We start from the raw sequence: 18055 nt of genomic DNA, 5'->3' as shown, positions 1-18055 counted from the left end.
GCTGGGTCCTTCTGAGATTTTACAATCAACAGGTACCCGAGCACCAAACCTCAGCAGTGCTGGCCAGGGCTCCTGGGGACGCAGCTTAGCCTTGGTGGGGTTTTCTGGGGCTCCTGGGCTCTCACTGCTAAAGTGAGGGTCTGCTTGGCTTCTCCCATCCCAGCATCTTCCCCCCCTTCCCACCTCTCCTCCATTGTGACAGGGCTTGGTGCCCTTTGCCAGAGCAGTGGTTTCAGCCATGAATCCTCCTCTTTTTGGATGGGTATCGATCGTTCTGGCGAGCACCTCTGCCCCTCTTAGGTGTATCCTGACTATACCACACCCTAAGCGCCTTTCTGCAGTGCCAATGGACAGAATCAGGGTCTGTGCCACAAGACTGAGCAAGAGCCCAGGCACCACGTTGAGAGCAATGGTCAACATCATCTTCCTCTGCCTGAGGATGGGCACCTGTCAGAGCAGGCAGGTCTCGCTCAACCACCGACGTTTGAAATGATACAGCAGAATTTAAACCCCCCAAATGATCCAGCATAAATCCCCAAAACTCCCGCTCCTCTTGTGTGTGGCAGCTGGGAGGGAAAGGGCCCCTTGTGGCAGCCGATGTTGGGTACTGCCACCTGGATCCTCTCTGTGCTGATGGGGCGTCCATGGACACGTGCACATTTGTCACGTTGGAAATTCGGGGTCTGTTGTGCCCTTTCCAAACCCTGGATTGCTCCATCAAAGCATCACTAGGAAGAGCCACACCCAGGGAGTTTTAGGTGTGTAAATTCAGAGAGATTTAGTAGGATCATCTTTTGTCCTCAAATTGCTCATTGATATCTGTCCTTCCCTAACATCTGCCACATATGCAATTCCAGCAGCACAAATTAAGCAATAGTTTGTTTTTTCTCCTGATCCCTTTCTGGGACCGTGTTTGGAGCCAGAGGCAATCCGTCTTCCTGGGAGGAGGTTAATTAGTCTGTGGTATAAACCTGTGCATGCGTCATTCTGTGGAAGGTGATGTTGCATCGTGGTACCCAGTTCAGTGGATCCGTAGGTGTGGTGTTGGACACGGGAATCCATTTTTGCAGAGGGCTGTCCATGCACTGTGGCCTCTCAGCCTCCTTGCTGAAGCCTTCTGTTTTGCTCCAGGGTGATGCTTCCAAGTCCGATTCCGAGGGGGATCTCTTCCCCCGCAGCCTGGAAGAGGAGGGAGGACTTAAGAAAAACTTGTCAAATCCAGCCTGTGAGTAATAACCCCGGGAGGACAGGCCCTTCCACAGAAAGGAAAACAGTGCAAACAGTGTGTCCGAAAGGAAAAAACCCTCCTAGAGGAAACGCTGTAGGTCCCCGTTGTGTCATGCTTGACTTTGCAGCACGCTCGGGGTGGGATTGTGGGATGCCGGCAGGGAGAGACATGATTGCATTCGAACTGTAATTTCCTCACCAAGCCAGAGGTCTGGTCTCCTGCTCTGCTGGAGGAGTTTGGAGAAAGAGGATGGAGGGAGCGGGCAGGAAGTTCCCAGGGTTGGAGCTGGTGGGTGTTTGATTGGAGGTTGAGGGGCAGCAGGCGACATTTTGGGTGTGCTCTCCTCTACCGCTGACACTGATCCCTTTGACACCTGATCCCATTCCTGTTTGACATCCCCCTGCTGGGCTGAACGACCCGATTCTCCAGAAGAGTTTTTTGGCCCAAATCCCCCTGATGCTCAGAGCAGAGCCCTTCCTGTGCAGCAGCTTTGCCTCCCCACGAGCAGGCTGTAGGTGTTCCCCCTTGAGGTGTGACACCTAAAACCCGCTTGTGTCTTCCAGTGATGGCCCTGAGCGACCACCCAGAGCTGAAGAAGAGCCTGACCCCGCCGCTCATCATCCACACGGCCGCCACGCCCATGCCCATGCCCAAGAGCGCCGTGTTCGGGGACGCGGCTCAGGGCCACGAGTCCCGCCGGGCCAGCGGCGTCTCCATGGACCCCGCGGCTGCCTACGAGCTCAAGTCCCCGGTACTCGCATCACCTCCTCCTGCGGATGTTCAGTGCGTCCGTGGGGCTGTCCGTCCATCCAGCCGCCCCCGCCGGCCTGGGGCGGGTGACACGGGGCTGATGCGCTCCCTGTCCCTGTCCTTCCCGCAGCCCAGCACCCGCAGCTCCCCGCACAGTCCCTGGCGTGCCAGCAGCTCCTGGAACAGCCGCCGCTCCAGCTGGAACAGCATCGGCCGGGCCCCCAGCCTCAAGCGGCGGGGGCAGAGCGGCGAGCGCAGGTCCCTCCTGTCCGGGGAGGGGAAGGAGAGCTCCGAGGAAGGGGACAGCTCGGATGAGGAGCACTCCAGCCGGGCCGGCAGCTTCAATGGCTCTTTGCCTCACCGCATGGAGTCGCTGGAAACAAAAGGGTCCTTTGACCTCCAGGATACCCTGCAGGTGCCTTCCCTGTACCGGACCAGCAGCATGCACAGCACCAGAACCTCTGCCTCTGAGCACCAGGACTGCAATGGGAGGACCTCTCCGGGTCTGCTGCTGCACCAGCTCCACCTGGATGAGCCCCACCAGGATGGTGATGATGGCGATGATGAAGGCAACATGGTAAGGAAGTGCCACGTGCTCATTTTGGGCTTTTTGACTTGTCAAAGCAAAGCTTGTCCCCGAGTGCACAAGTGGGTGCAAAAGGGATTAGGTCTCACCATCACCGCCAGACCAAACCAGAGTCACCCAGAAGGTTTCTGGGCAGTGGATGCTCTCAGAAATGGGGTTGGTGTCCTATTAAGTGTTACAGGGCAGTATCAGATGGCTCATGATGGAGACATCAGGGCAGAACTGCCCAGGTTCCACTAAATCATGCAGAGTGAAGGCTATCTATTTAATACACATGCTTTTCTGTGTTCATTTTTCCTTTTTTTTTTTTTTTTTTAAGCAAAACAAGTAACTCTCCCTGCTTTCTGTCTGTTATTCAGTTTTCTGCCCCCACACCAGCAGCAGAAAATTTCTATAGACAATGAAAGGGCAAGGCTTGGTCCCCCATTCCCATGGCAGCATTAGTCCCATGGAGATGGTGGTAATTTCAGAGGCTCTGCATTAATTTCCATCTGAAGAGGCATTTCACCGATGAGTGTCTCTTTCACAGGTCCAAAAAGTGGCATTTAGGAAATATTAGCTGAAAAGACTGCAAGTGCAGGGAAGGGATGAGGGTTCCTGATCCTTTTTTCACGTGGATGTTTGTATCTTAAGGGGGAAAAAAGGGAATCTGGCTGCTTTTCCAAAGTTGTTTGCGTGACTGGCAGAGTGGGGCTTGAGTTGGGTACAAGGGTGTCGCAGTTCCGGCTGTCACGTGTCCATTGGGGCCAGTTTTGGAGTGTTTCCTGCTCTTCCCAGGTTACCTCTTTGTTTGATTATACCTTGTTCCCAGATTTAAAAATGTGATGGTCTGATGTGTCATCCCCAGGGGTGACTCTGTTTTGTTGGGGGAGCGGGTAGGGTTTGGGCAGAGACATGTGATGGTAGCAGGGCTGTTCTGAGAACAGGAAAGCTGCAGACTGTAGACGTGATTTTACTCTTTTGCACGGAGTTTATTGAATGAAAATGGAATTGGGATGATATGAAGGGAAGTGAGAGGCAGCGTTGGCTCCCGAGTCCTCTGTTCCTTACGGGAGGAGAAGGAGAGTTAGTGCTGGCAGAATGGAGTCACTCAGCTGTGACCGCCTTTGCAAAAAGCCATTATCCCATTACATCTCCAGCATGGATCCTCAGCCTGGGATTTTTACTGATTGTCATAACCTGCTTTTTAACTTCCATAAAATAAATTGAATTTGTAAGAAAAGGAGCAGTAATTATTTTTGGAAAAAAACCCCACTATTAAAACTGTTCAAGAAACCATGCTCTTTATTGCTAGCTAGGGATTTTTTTTCTCATGCTCCAGCATCTGCTGCTTTTCCAGCTCACCTGGTCCAATCATCCCACCGGTCCCTTTCTTTTTCCCCCCCCCAGGATCAAAAGCCAGCAGTCCCCCTTGTGCTGGGTGTGGTGTGATGGGATGTGTCCCTCCTCTTCCAGCCCCCAGCCAGTGCTGACAATGAACTGTTGGATAAGATTTTTAATTTTTATTATCTGCTTTTAGCATAAACTGAGCATCATCCTCTGTGTACTGAGGTCTGGCCATGGAGGGTGTGATCACCTCAATACCCTCCCATGCGATGGTCAGAAGCAAATGAAAAGGGCAAGAATTGACAGAATAGGGGAAATAAATTGTGTCCCAGCCCATGGGATAGCCACAACTGGGACACTTGCAGATGACTGGTGCCTTTCCTCATGCTCTGAAATAAGTCTTCACTGCAAATCACTAAACCAGATGGATCAGAAAATATTGCTTAGATTAGCAAAATGAACCCCCAGGTTGCAGAGCTTCCCTTTGGGATTCCCTCCTGACATTTGGGGGGAAACTTTGCTCCTAAATTAGCCTTGACAAAGTCAGGGAGGAAAAAAAATTGCGTTTTAAATGGAAAAAATGAAATACAGAACTCCCCATCAACAAAAGAAGAGAAGAACTTGACTGTTACTCAGATCAAAGTAATCCTAAATATGCCCTTCTGCATCAAAGCTTTGCATCCCTCCTTGCTGCCTGGATTTGATTGTCTCTGTGCAGAAATTAAGGAAGAGCAAAGGCTTCATCAGGATTTCCCAGGCTCCCCCTATATTAGTGCTGCTCTGCTGCTTTCAATGAGTTTATTCTGAATTCCCATCCCTCCAAGGGGCCAGAATCAGGCCCCTGACAGCTTCTCTCCCCAGAAGCAGGAAACCAGGGTGCTGAAATCTGTTCTTTGTTGTGTCACGGCAGACAAGGAGTCTCTCACAGAGAGAGTGAGCCACAGCCTTCTTGGGTTCACGTGGCTGTGATTGGGATCAGGAATCTGCTGCCAGATCTTTGTTGTTTCCAGCTGCTGGATTTTAGACCCTCTTAGGTGCTTTCTACCCAAATTGCTGAGTGCTCAGAGCAGAAAGTAAGGGAAATATTGAATATGCAATCAGTGTGTCCCCTCCTCCCCAAAACCTCACTGCATTTTGCTATTGCAGCTCCTTTCCCTTTGCCTATTCCACTTTTTCTCTGTGGCGTGCGGTCCAGCCACTCCCAAACCCTCTCAGCCTGTCCCTGTTGCATATTAAAATTAAATAATCAGGTCCCAAGCGCCTCTGTGCAGCTTCCAGCTTGCCTGGAGGTCCTCTGCCGCTCACAGAGCGTTTTTCAGCAGTTCCCCCATCCTTATAATAAATCTTTTATAAATCTGAGCCTTTCCCTTACTCTGAGGAGTGCATCAGTCATCTTTTATTGCCAACTGCCTTTCATCCTACCCTCAGAAGTGCATTAATATCTGAAATTCCTATTAAAAAAAAAAGAAAAACTAGCTATTTATCAGCAGCTCTCATTGCTGTGGGATTGAGGGGCTCCATTCCCACTGCTGCCTGTTAGCACCCAGCATCTTCCCGTGTCCTGGCTCCTGCTGCCTCTGGTGAGGGGTTTGGATGGGCTTACCCAGGGAGATTTTGTCCAAGTCACTGGCAACTGAATTGAAGAGTAGTTTTCTTCTCCCCCCACATCTTTATTCATCCTGTCCAGGTGTGGTTTATGAACAAATAGATGTGATTTAAGCCACATAATTGACGTCTCACTTTGAACATAATGCAGGCTTGAACAGCAATCAGCCCCATTGTCAGCGCTCGGAGCCTGCCTGGACCTCGCTGGGAAAGCCTTGGATGGGGCTGAGGCTGGAAACACTCGGGGTTTATTTCACAAATACCTTACATTTGGCACGAATTAACTGAACTGTGCTGTTCTGCTGGTGGAAATATGGAGTAATTCCTCTGAGTTTAGGTTTCTGGGGATGTACTTGGCCCTGCTCAGAGCAGCTGGGCTGAAGCCCCAGCCGAGCCCTGGTGCTCACCCTTACTGTAACCCACTGAATAGAGAGACATGATGGAAGATCACTTTTTGCCTTTGTTATCTGATTTAGCCCATGAACTGCAAGCTGCAACAATTAGCTAAACCCCAAAATATCTTTGGCATTAAGATTGGACAAAAGGAATATAAAGAAGCATTCTGTGCTGCTGACGCATTACCATTCACTACAAATCCCCTTGATAAATACTAGAACTGCTTTGAATAATAGATACTTCTGGAAACCTTCCAGCTCACAAAATGAACTGGACTGAGTCGTAGCTATTACTCCATGTCCAGAGGCTGGGGTAACAGTCACTGCTCTCACCACAGCTTTGAGCAGACACCCGATTTTTATCCATTTATTTACCTTTGTTAAATCTATGGATAATTAGACTAACCAGGCTGCTTGAAGGGATAACACAACCCCAAGGATGCATGCTCTATTAAATACAGTTTAGAGAGAAGGGAGCAGTTCTGACTCCTTGCCTGAAGCTGGAAAACAGATGTGAGAACATCCAAGACAACCAAAACTCCACTGGTGTGCGGTGCATGGTCTGTGTGTGTAGAAGTTGAGGGAAGGATGGATGGCTGAAGGAGCAGGGTAGAAAGCTCTAACTTTTCTTTTTGTTATTCTAAGTTTTCTTCTTATTTGCCCAAGGTGATTTTCATTTTCTGAAGGGTTCAGGTTGTCACCAAGGGCTTTCATTAAAACAAGCCTACACCAGTTATTCCCCATCACTAATGAGATTCCAGGCTGGGTGTATATAGAAGGAGAAAGCACTTCCTCCACTCCACTCAATTACCCTAACAAATCCTATTTTTACAGTCCAGAGTACTCCAAGTGCTAACAGTTTGCCTCAAAATGAATCCTTCCTCCCTCTTTCCAAGATGAAATAAATAAAAGTGCCTCAGTCCTGGAACACAGGTGCTCCTGGGGTGTGAGGGTGATTCCTTCACACCCCTCTGTGTCCTCACGGCCCTGAAATCTCTAGAAGAAGCTTCAAAGAGCTCACACAGTCACATTTCCAGGTCTGCCCATCCAAGCCCAGGTGGTAGCAGAGAAATAAGGGTGATGTAAGAGCAAGAATTGGTTTTTATTTATCTGCAAATCACTCTGGTGACAGAGCACACACCAGTCTGTGCATTTATCTTCTGGTGCTTCGATGTGGAAGGGCTGGAGAAGCCCTGGTGTGGTGGGCAAGATGTTGGCCTGGCTTTTAATGGTTGTCCATGCACAGGGTGCTAACACTGCTTTGCCAGTGGGATTAAAGATCTTGACTTTCCTTTGGAGGTCTGTGGATGAGAAAGTGATAAACTTAAGTCAGGAGCTGTTGCAGCCAGGATGAGGCATCCCCTCAGCATCCAATTCTGGATGTCTTTGGTTCACTTGTTGGCTCAGGCTTTTGCAGTCTGCCCTCCTGACCTGAAATGACCTTGCAGACAGTCTGTAACACAAGTATGCGTGGCTGAGGATGTGCTGTGGTTTCAAGTAGGAATTAATTTGCAGGAATCGGATGGCCCATGTTCATGCAGGTCAGGCTGACCACAGTGTTCTCTTCTGGCTTTATAATCTCCCATCTAATCTGTTCATGCTGCATGAGGGGCAGACGATCACCATTGTGCTCCTGGACCAAAACCTGGGCCTCAAATGTTTTCTTCATCTTTCCAGTGGTGCATGGATACGGGGCTTGGCCCAGCAAGCAGCAGGAATCTCTCCCTCTGCTCCCTTTATAACCTCTGACATAAACATTCCATATTGTTTTAAAAAAAACAAACAGAAATACCCCACAAAAATTCCCCAAAATACCTTAGAAAATTCAGGCAAGCATCTGATGAGTATTTGGAGGGACTGAGTGGGTTATCATTCCTTTGGGCAAGGGTTTTATTTATCACGTTTGTCCTCTTGGATAACTGTGTGCCAGATGCAGTTACTGTGCAGAGAAAGAAGCAAGACCAAGCCCTGTGAGCTCACAGGGCTGGCACAGCCCTCATCTGGCTGCCAGAGCTCCTTCCGCTGCCCAGCTGGGTCTTTTTTGGGGACATTATTTTATTTCAGCTTCACTGAGCACTTGAAGACAAGTGTTTAGTGAAAAGCTGCCCCAAGTCCTTCACGTGGAAGTTTTGGGGGTTCGTTGTTTTAACAGCTCTGTGTTTTCCTCCCGCTCTGTACATTTTCCCCCCAGAGCAAAAGGGACCGCATGAAGGCCTGGGTACGGGCACGGCTCCCCACCTGCTGCAAAGAGAGGGACTCCTGGTCCATCTACATCTTTGCCCCTCACTCCAGGTAAGGCAGGGCACTCGGGCAGTGGTGATGTGATAGGATGGATGGTAACGATGCATGCCCTTATTACAATGGCTCACCTGCCTGTTTATCCCAGATGGGTCTCTGTATGTCAGTCCACACAACTCCCAGCCCTTTCCCTGCCCCAGCATGACATCAGGGTCAAATAGCAAACAGCTGCTGGCTGCAGAGAGCACAGGAGTGTCCAATGAAGACCCATAGCCCAGGACACGGCTGCAGCTTCATCAGGTTCCTCATTTACTTTGGCAGTGATGCCAGTGCTCTGAAAGTTTTTCAATTGGTGGAGTGTGATGAACTTGGAGCAAGGGGGAGAGGTGCAGCATCAAGCAGAAAAATCTGAATTGCCCTGCTGCACACTTCCAGCACAGCAAAGGACTCCCTGACCTCCTCAGCCTGCCTCTCAACTGAACTTCTCTGTCCTCTCCCTTCCCTTTCTCTCAGAGAACACCCTCTCCTTGTTGAAGGCCCCTGGCTCTGCCCTTCCCAGAGCCTGGCCTTGTGGAGCCAGCTGAGCTCCGTGCTGTTCGACGCGTTCCTCCGGACGCGCACCCACGCGCCCGAGGGTTTCCCGTGTTGGAGCCGAGGGCCCTGGACAGCATTCAGGTTCATTCATACAAAGATTAGAGAGATTTTCAGAAACAGACTTTGGGAAATGTAATACGGTATTATAAATCCTGGGTCAGTGTACAGCCATCTGTCACAATAAATAGCTTCTATCCCTTTATTCCGTGTGTGCTCAACCCTTATGGGCTCAGTGGGAGTGTTTTGTCCTTTATTTAAGCTAAACCTGAGCACCAGGAACCAGGTAGGGGGGCAGATCCAAACCTGGCCATGTGTCCGAGTCATGGAAGCAGCTGCCCCATCCCAAGTGACCAAAATCTGCTACAAACATTCCCAGGGCTTGAAATTTGTGGCTCAGTTCCATAGCTCAGGTCCCTTTCTGTTCATACCCCAATCTGCCCTCAGCGTGTGGCTCTGCCAGGGAGGGGATTGGGAGATTGGAGCTCATCTGCTTTGCAAGCAGAGCGCTCGATTCTCCTGCTATGTGTCGAGCTGCTGCGTGTCTCCCCAGCCAGTCGAGCATTAATAGCTAGTCTGTGTCTACTCTCTTTTTTTTCCTCTCTCGACAGATTCCGTCTGATGTGCAATAAAATCATCACTCACAAGATGTTTGATCACGTCGTCTTGGTGATCATTTTCCTGAACTGCATTACCATTGCCATGGAACGACCCAAAATTGAGCCTCACAGCGCTGTGAGTTTCTGAGGTTAAGGTTTTCCTGTGCTCCTGGTGGAGCAAACACCCGTGGCTTGGACTCCACTGCTGTGCACTCAGTCTTGTTTTCTTTCTCTTTTTAAAATGGGAAGGTGCCAACACCCCCTGAGTATCCTTTGAATTAGGTGCAGCAACTCTCCTGGCCCCTACCCCCTCTCCTTTCAAAGCAGAAGAGCAGAGATCGTGGCCTGCAATATATCCAATATCCCATTTCTGGAAGTACAATCAAGGTTTTAACACATGACATAGCATGACATCTGTCTCGGTTTCCTTCTCTGAGAAACCTTCAAACACTTTTCCTCTCTCAACACAATGTTCACTTCTTCCATCTGTTCCCCACAGGCACGTATGTGTGGTGCAAACGGAATGGGGGAAACTGTTCATTTCATACTCTTCTCTCCCCTTTGTGTATCAGCTTTGTTGTGACACCAGAAAACCTGAATTGATGCAGGCACTGCAATGCCAGTTCTCAGAATCACTTTGTTCTCATATGCTGTGTCAGGATTCCTCAAACTAGACCCTCACAGCACCAGCACCCAGCAATCAGAGGGGCAGAATCATCCTATTGCTCTTTTATTTTGGCATAGATTGGGGCTGAGATGCGCTGGGCTCTTGCTGATTTATCACCCAAGACTGCTCATATCACAATCGTATAGAATCCTGTTTTGTTGATGTAGGCGTGTCAGGCTGTTCATTTTTGTGGCTTTTCAATGTAAGACCTTAAAACTGGAGTCTAGGCTGCTCTGTGCCTATTTTAAGCGTTCCCTAGTAGTCCTCCTTACTGTAACAGTTTGCCCAGCAGTCCTTCCCCTAAATCCATTTTTTTTTTCAGTTCCCATGCAGCCATGCACCAACTCGCAGCTGCAAGAAGAGAACAGGGCTCCCTGCCAGCTGATCTAGCAGGAGGAGATCACCCTGCTTATCTCTAAATGGGGCACTCTGAGAACCTCCCTTTAAAATCCTAAATGCTTCCTCTGAGCCCCTTGCTATGTCCTCTGAGAGTTACCACTCCCCAAGACTGGCTCCGAAGGAGCTGCAGTTACACAGAGATGAAGGGGAATGGGGTGACACGTGTGAGTTGGAGGAGTCCACAGCAAAGAGCTGCAGCACACAAACCCAGTATTTCATACAGGAGAGGAGGAGCTGTGGTGTCCCCTGGCATTGGGAGAGTGCTAAGAGAAAAGGAGGCAGGGAGTGGTGTGAGGTTTGTCACCATCAGGCTATAACCAAGGGAGCTAGACCATGGCCTGGGAGCTGCAGAGAAGAGGAATGCTGGGCACTGGGGCAGGGGAGCCAGGAGGAGTGCATGCGCCCTGCCTGTGCCGATGGTGCTCTCATCTGGAAACCGAGGGAGTTAGTTTAGGTTGAGTTGTTTAAAATAATTGTTCTTTGCTTCCCTGAGCTGCGGATTTTCTATCTGCTTCAAGCGAGTTCTCTGTCCCTGTCCCAGTTTCAGCTCACTTATCAGAACAGGGGCTGCTGTTGCGAGCCAGCATGTGCTCCCCACTGCAGAGTGCACGACATGGGCTGGGGAGATTATCCTTCAAAATAGCCACATGCTTGCCAGGCAGGAATGCAATATCCTCAGTCTCACCTCTGTGCTATTGCTGTTTTATCTCCAGCTGCACAAGCAGGTCCCTATCCCCTCCCTCCTGCCCAGTGCCTGCCCCCCTACAGCAGCCTTTTGTGTGGCAGTCAGCTAACAACGGAGATGTTTCCTATCACATCTCATGCAATCACACTACAGGTCTAGGACCTAATTAATTATGGATCCGGTATGGAAACAAGCTACTGTGTGGTTCCTGAGTCACTTCCAGTAAATCATGATCTGGCAAGCGAGAGAGTTGCCAAGGTGTTTTGTCTTGTTTAAATTGCATCTCATTTTGAGCGAGAGATCTGCATCTCTTATGGGACTGCTCTGTAGGGAGAGGCAGAAATAAATCCAGAATTGTTAAAAGCAGGGCTGGGGCCAATTGTATGTGCTCATACGTACGTGCACATGCATCATCGTTCCTACAGCCTCTGCCTTCTGCTGTCCATTTCTCAGTGCAGGGAATCAAAAGCTGTCAAGGGATTAGGGAAAAGTGTAATTTATTTAATAATCATCACTAAAAAGAAAGGTTTCTGCTAACTATAGATAGGGAACCAGTCCATGGGCTCATCTGTAATCACTGGCTGCTCTTGCTGAGTGGAGGCACTGAGGAGGGCACGGTCTGGTGGATAGTGCAGGGGACTGGGAAATGAGGCTGTTGGGCTTTGTGCCAGGTTTAGCCCGTAGCTTTGGGCAACAGAATCGACCTTTTGGGGGCAGGTCTCAGCTGGCATAACCCCCCAGAGCTTTGCTGGCTTCGCTGGAGCTGTGATAACTCATGCCTGCTCTACTTCAGCATCCCACGGGTCCTCCTGCCTCACAGCTCTGTCACTCTAATATTGACTTAATTTCTGGGAGAAGTGGGAGCTCAGTGATATTTACACGATGCAGTGATGTCTGCAGGTGAGGGGCAGGTAGAGATTTGTCAAGCACGTGTCAAGGAGGGCACATCTCCCTGTTTCCGCTCTGCGGGGGGAGGGTGGTTTGGGGGAAATGAGGAAGGATTTGGAGGCAAGTGGGAGGGTTTGTGGGGCAGGTGCCGGCGGCTGCCCCTGTCCATGGTGCTGACACAGAGCCGGCTACTGGCAGGGCTGAACCATGCGGTGTTATTGTCTAAATATTTGAATTTTCTCCTCTTTGCGAGCAAACAGTCCAAGGCTTGTTTCAGCACAGAATCTGGAGAACAGTTATCAGCCACCCAAATATGCATGGGGGGATGCACAGCTGCAGAGAGCAGGCTATAAAACATTGTCTCTCATTTTCTTTTTCATAGGAACGGATTTTCCTAACACTCTCCAACTACATCTTTACAGTCATCTTCCTGGCTGAGATGACAGTTAAGGTAAATGCAGGTGGAGGATAAGTGTGCCTGTATTATATTAGTTGTTTTTTATTGCGGTGGACTCACAAACCCCTTAGGTCTGCCAGCTGCGAGTGAGGTGTATATTTTCCTCTTCTGAATCATACTCAGATGCCCACCACATGCCTTATTCTGAGCACGTTTTACATAAGAACAATTTCACTGAAGCTGCTCTTGATTTACACCATTATAGGAGCAATGGGATCCTTGAATTCAGCAATCCTGCCCTATTCAGCAAAGCTCTTGAGCACATGCTTAACTTCAACCATGCATGTAAGTCCCATTGTCTTCAACAACTAGTTGTCCTCAACAACCTAAGCTGCTGTGTGCTTTCCTGAGGACGGAGAGACTTAAGCACGTTGAAAAACTTTGCTGGATTTGAGGCAGGAGGCTCAGAAACCCATGGCTGTAAATCTCTCCTGTGTAATTCATAATCATCTCGCTGAAGAATTGCTCTTTCTTTGGAAAGTTTTTCTAGTTTCTTTATCTGCAAAGCTTGTACATGATTGCTTTTGGTCAGCCACTCTGCACCTTCTCTCCTGCAGTCTATAGGAATAAAATATGATTGAATTTTTTTTATGCCAGAGGTAAACGTGTTAGGAACAGTTTTGTGCAGGTAGGTTTATCTGCATTAAAAGTACATCAGCTATAAGGGACAACCTGGGATGTTTCTGCAGTGGTATTTTAATAATTCTTTCAGTAGAACACTTTGCTGGTTTGTCTAATGAGGCTTCTGTACTGGGAAGCAAATGGACTCCCAGACTGGTGTCTGTAAATAACGCGTTCTCAGCAGCAACTGAGCTGCAGCAAACACGTTGGATGTTAGTCATGATTTGTTGCAACTTGGTGTCCGGGCAGGTGGTGGCACTCGGCTTGTGTTTTGGGGAGAAAGCCTACTTGAAGAGCAGCTGGAACGTGCTGGATGGGGTGCTGGTGCTCATCTCCGTCATCGACATCCTGGTCTCGATGGTGTCAGACAGCGGCACGAAAATCCTGGGGATGCTGCGGGTTCTGAGGCTGCTGAGGACGCTGCGGCCCTTGAGGTAAGTAGAGGCAGGGGAAGGTCTGAGGGATGTAGGATGTGCATGCCAAAGGTAGGGCTGAGCATTCATGCAAGGGAAGGGGCAGACGAGACAAGGGCACAGCGCCTGTCACCGCTGCCATCCCAGCCTCCCGCAGCTCTGCAGACAATGCCGGTCCGCAGGTCCTCTGAGCTGCAGGAGCTCTGGGCCCTCGCTGTGTTTTAGGACCAGCCCCAAGTGCAATAGGAAACTGATCAATGCCTCTTTTGCTCATTAAAACACACATCCCCTGCTATTTGTGTTCTCATTTGCTCTGTGTAAAGTGCAGCTTAACAGCTTCTTCTCCCCCTTTCCTTCAGGCAGTCAGCGGCTTTCGTAACAAAGAAGGAAATTAGTACCAGGTAGCAGATCGTTTTTTAAGGAAGCAGAGACTCAACTGTTGCTTAACCTAGAATGCAAAGAAGCTTTTTTCCCCAGCTCCCCATTAGTTTTACAGAGACATTTACTTTGAAAATGACCCAGACAAGATGAAAACAATTGTCCTGCCAACTTGGCCCCCCAACTCTGCCAGCAGGCAGTATCCACTCTGGTAAGAACCTGCCCAAGGACCAACCTCTTCTAAACAGGCATCTGTTTGTGACCTGTACCCCAAGGCACAAAGGTTTCTCTTCATGCTAAATGCAGTTCCTCTTTAATACCATTGTTGCTGCTCCTGTTATGCAGCAGCTAATAAACCTTCATGCTCAAAGCATCTTTGTGTGCCTGCCATATCTTACTGCTGCTTCCTCCATAAAAAGGTTTGCTTTGAGTCAAGATTTTTCTCTTTCAGAACAGAAAAATGGGGCCCTGCTCCTGATAGAGGATGTTGTTTTACTACCCCTGTGTGAATAACTCTAAATAACAATGGCCATCCCTATACATATATCTTTCAAATATTCTCAACAGCTATAAAGGACATTCTGTTCAGTTGGTCTGTATATGTGTGTTGTGCCTGGTGAGTTTTAGGATGTGAGCTGCTTTTAATCATTTTTCTCTGGACAGCTGGCACCACTGGGGTAGTTCAGCTCGCTCCCCATGTAAGTAGACTGTATTCCTATGTGACTCCAATTCAGACTCTTCTCTCTTTGTGTGGCCCCTGGTATCTCATGTCAGCTGCAGTTTCTGGGGTAGTTTCTGCCCAGTTTTTGGTTGGGTGGATTTGCTCTGCTCCTCTGTTTCTGCTGATTTTTGACGCATGTTAAGAAAACCTATAAAATAACCTAGATGGCTCAGGGTAAAAGAAGGATTGATTTCTCTTCTCTGAACTATGGAATGGAAGTTTCTCTTTTGATGCTCCATGGTTAAATCAGATTTAAAGGGAGACATTTGGGTTGTGCTGATCTCTGCTGGAGTCACCTATCTGACCTGGTCAAAGCCCTGTATGCTTCTTTGTAGATCTGTGGGGCTGTCTGGGTCTTTTTTAACTGGAGCCTTTCTCTCTAGTCACCTATGTGCATGAATAATCTGCAGCTATGGGTTATAACCCACTCAGTAACTGCAGGCTGGAGGAAGACCTGCCATCTGAAGCATGTGAGGGATTAGGCTCTTCCATTGCTATTGCATTCCTGTTGGTATTTGATTTGTTTTCTCAAGAGAGTATGTGAATGTTTTCAGCCAACGTGCTGCTCTCTACTACAAAGGAAATGTAAAAAAAAGACAGCAACAAGCCCATTCCCTAAATATGTTCAGAATCAGTTCTGTTCTTCCGTAATTAGATTTGTAGGAAACGAAAAAGCAGCCATCAAACTGGGGGCTTTTCAGTAAGTCATAAATCTCTGCCTGTGGAAGCCCATCTGCCTCCGTGCTGCACATCTGGGCTGCCCTGAGCAGCCTCTGCCCACAGCTGGCCGCGCTGCCTTTGCCGCAGGCTCGGCGTGTGGCTCAGGGATCACATCCTCGCTGCACAGCTGGGGATGTGCAGCTGCATCGACGCAGGGTGACAGCTGGGACAGGTGAGCTGAGGTCTTTGCGCACCGTGGCTCCAGTTCCCGAGCCTGGGTGAAGTCTCCCATGGAGGCTGAGCCAGTTTTTCTTTTCCAGGAAGGTGTAAGGGAGAGACCAAAGCAAATGCACCACTCCCACCACAGAGGAGCAAACCTGACCCCTTCTGTCCTCCCTTTCTGGGGGCACTCCAGGACAGGGCTGCAGGAGGTCACCCTCAGTGAGAAGCCAAGCCACAGCTGCGTGTGTCACGCTCAGTTCAAGAGCAGAGACAACCCTCGTCATCTCTGTGTTGCCTTTCCCACTGGACAGCCTGGAAGGGGGATTCTTGCAAAAGATCTCCCTCATTCTGTCTCTGATTTGCTCCTGTAGAAACCACCCCATTGCTTTATGGAGCACACCAACCCCCACATGCTTCTGCCTTCTGCCCAGGCATTAAAAAACTTGACCTGTATGCCAGTCACGGGGTTGTGATTGTGTGATTGATTATCAGCCTCCAAATTGAGTCCATGAAGATTCAAGCCCGGCTTTATGACCAGAATTCCAAAAATAAATCCACAAAGGAGTGACATTTAAAGATGCTTCCATGATCCTCTGATGTTTCAGCCAGTAAAGGGATTGCTTATAAAGTAACATTCCTTCCTAATGCATTCAACCTGCTGTTGTTGGGATCAAGTGTTGTAGAGTCAGATACAACAGAAATCAAAATTGAAAATGTATTTAATGTGGGTGGACTTCAGGGCTGTTTTACTCTCTGCAGAGCCCGGGCTTTGACTTCTAAAGCACACAGATAAATTATTCACTTTTATACTATCATGGTCTAATAGTAATTTCATAACTCTCTTCTATCTATCATATCTATCATCACCTTTGCTAATTTTTTTTTAATCTGTGGAGGAAGATCTTCATTAATGTTGATCTGTTGCTTCATCTACGTACTAATACTTCTTCTGAGAGCTCTCATCAGGAGGGCTTAATGTTGGTAATGAATCCAACTGGGATGAGGTTGGCAGTGGGTTTGGAGCATCTCACACCAGAGGTTTAACAGCGTTGGGAATGCTCAGACCAGAAGAACCAGGTGGAATTAGAGGGATTAACATTTCTTCACACTGAAAAAAAGAAGAAAGAATGTCTCATTTAAATTTCCCTGTTTGTTATATGTCTAATGCAGACTGGAATTGTGCTGAATGGAAGCTCGTCAGGTCTCCTGTTCTTGCACAATTGCAGGGCTCCAAATCAGCCACATCCTTCAGCCATAAATTGCAGGGGTGTGGGTCAGATAATAAGATTTTACAAGCTTGGTAGCAGCAGGACCTTGGCAATACTGATGAGGTGTGGGGATGCTGTATGTTGACATATTGGAGGTGATACTAATAATCTGGAAAAGCTGAGAATTTCATTGACACCTTAAGAGAATTGTCAGACTCTGGAGAATATCAAGAATCTTCGCACAGACTTGCCTCAGTGTTGGATCAGGCCCTTAGTCTGAGGCAGCTCCAAGGTCTGAAGGTTTCCATTAGTAAGAACTATTATTTTTCACAATTTTTTCAAAGTCTTTTCTCCCTGTAGTGCTGAAAACAGCACTGGCATGGAGCTAAACTGTGGCAGCTTTTACCCTAATGCATTCTAATTTGAGGAATTCCCTGGTTGATCAAAACACTTGAAGGAGCCAAACACTGCAGTTTTTCAGCCCTTTTTTTCTCAACACACACGACTTTGCAAAGTCAGACAAGTAACCTCCTATTTTCCCTCTCAGCTGGATACCAAATAGTACCTTACAGGGGAAATCACTTTATTATTTCTAGAACAGCATTTCTTAGTAACTGTTGGAGAAAATTATCAACTTTAAACTCTGGAGACTAAATTCCTTCCTTGTTCCCCAAAATTTAAGGATGCTCCAGAAGTTGAGACCATAGACTTCATTTTAGAAGACTTGACTTTGGTTCCATCCTGCATGACAATGGACAGAAGTCCATGACCCCTAAAGGCAGGATGCCTAAAGGCAGGATCCCTAAAGGCAGGATCCTTAAAGGCAGGACCCCTAAAGGCACCGAAGGACCTAACTTACATTGAAATAATTGGAATTGGGTTGCCTTCCTACTTCTGAGAACGTGGCTTGCCCTCCTTCCGTGCCTCAGTCTCCCACCTGTAGTTTGGCAGGTGTAGCATTTCACCCAGGACTGTGTGAGGGATGTGAGGGGTGAGGAGCTCTTTAGTCCATCTGAGGAGCTGGATGAGATGTTCAGCCTCGGTCTGTCCAGCCCAAGGCTCGCTTTGTGCACTCAGACACAGCCTGTTAGGCTGCATTACCTGGCTCATTGAGTCAGGCACACTGAGCTGCTCTCCAGCCCCTGTTTGCTGGCTTGGGCTCAGCTCTCAGCCCCGTGACAGCAGCAGTGAGGTCTCCAGCCTGGGCTAATCCCTCTGGGCAGCTTTGGCAGCCCACGCTGACCAGTCCCCACACTGCTCATGGGGTGTGCAGCCTTCTGCTCCCTCAGCCATCTCACTCTCCAGCTCCTTCCCTAAAACACCCAGATCTGAGCATCAGGAAAGCTGTGGTGTCTGAAATAGGGAGCCACAGCACCTACCTGGCAGAAATGTCCAGCGTGAGGAATAGCAGCATCTGC

The 18055-nt window shown here is 48.7% G+C and overlaps 1 protein-coding gene across 26 annotated transcripts in view; it reads left to right on the top strand.

The window, feature by feature from the left end:
• CACNA1G (calcium voltage-gated channel subunit alpha1 G) overlaps positions 1-18055 on the top strand; it is a 146420-nt gene that overhangs the window by 87341 nt on the left and 41024 nt on the right. For 16 of the 26 annotated variants that reach the window (XR_004243915.1, XR_004243916.1, XM_032129478.1 and 13 more), the window contains 6 exons: positions 1132-1225; positions 1792-2555; positions 8082-8182; positions 9331-9454; positions 12340-12408; positions 13285-13469. Coding sequence is in view for 24 of the 26 variants with exons in the window: in XM_032129478.1 (XP_031985369.1) it covers positions 1132-1225; positions 1792-2555; positions 8082-8182; positions 9331-9454; positions 12340-12408; positions 13285-13469 (1337 nt within the window). In the remaining 2 variants the exon portion in view is untranslated. The remainder of the gene's footprint in view (positions 1-1131; positions 1226-1791; positions 2556-8081; positions 8183-9330; positions 9455-12339; positions 12409-13284; positions 13470-18055) is intronic. The other 10 variants (XM_032129496.1, XM_032129492.1, XM_032129490.1 and 7 more) reach the window with 1 other exon arrangement.

Source organism: Corvus moneduloides, chromosome 19, assembly GCF_009650955.1.
Source record: "Corvus moneduloides isolate bCorMon1 chromosome 19, bCorMon1.pri, whole genome shotgun sequence".
Classification (NCBI taxonomy): domain Eukaryota; kingdom Metazoa; phylum Chordata; class Aves; order Passeriformes; family Corvidae; genus Corvus; species Corvus moneduloides.
This window is presented reverse-complemented; position numbering and strand designations above follow the sequence as displayed.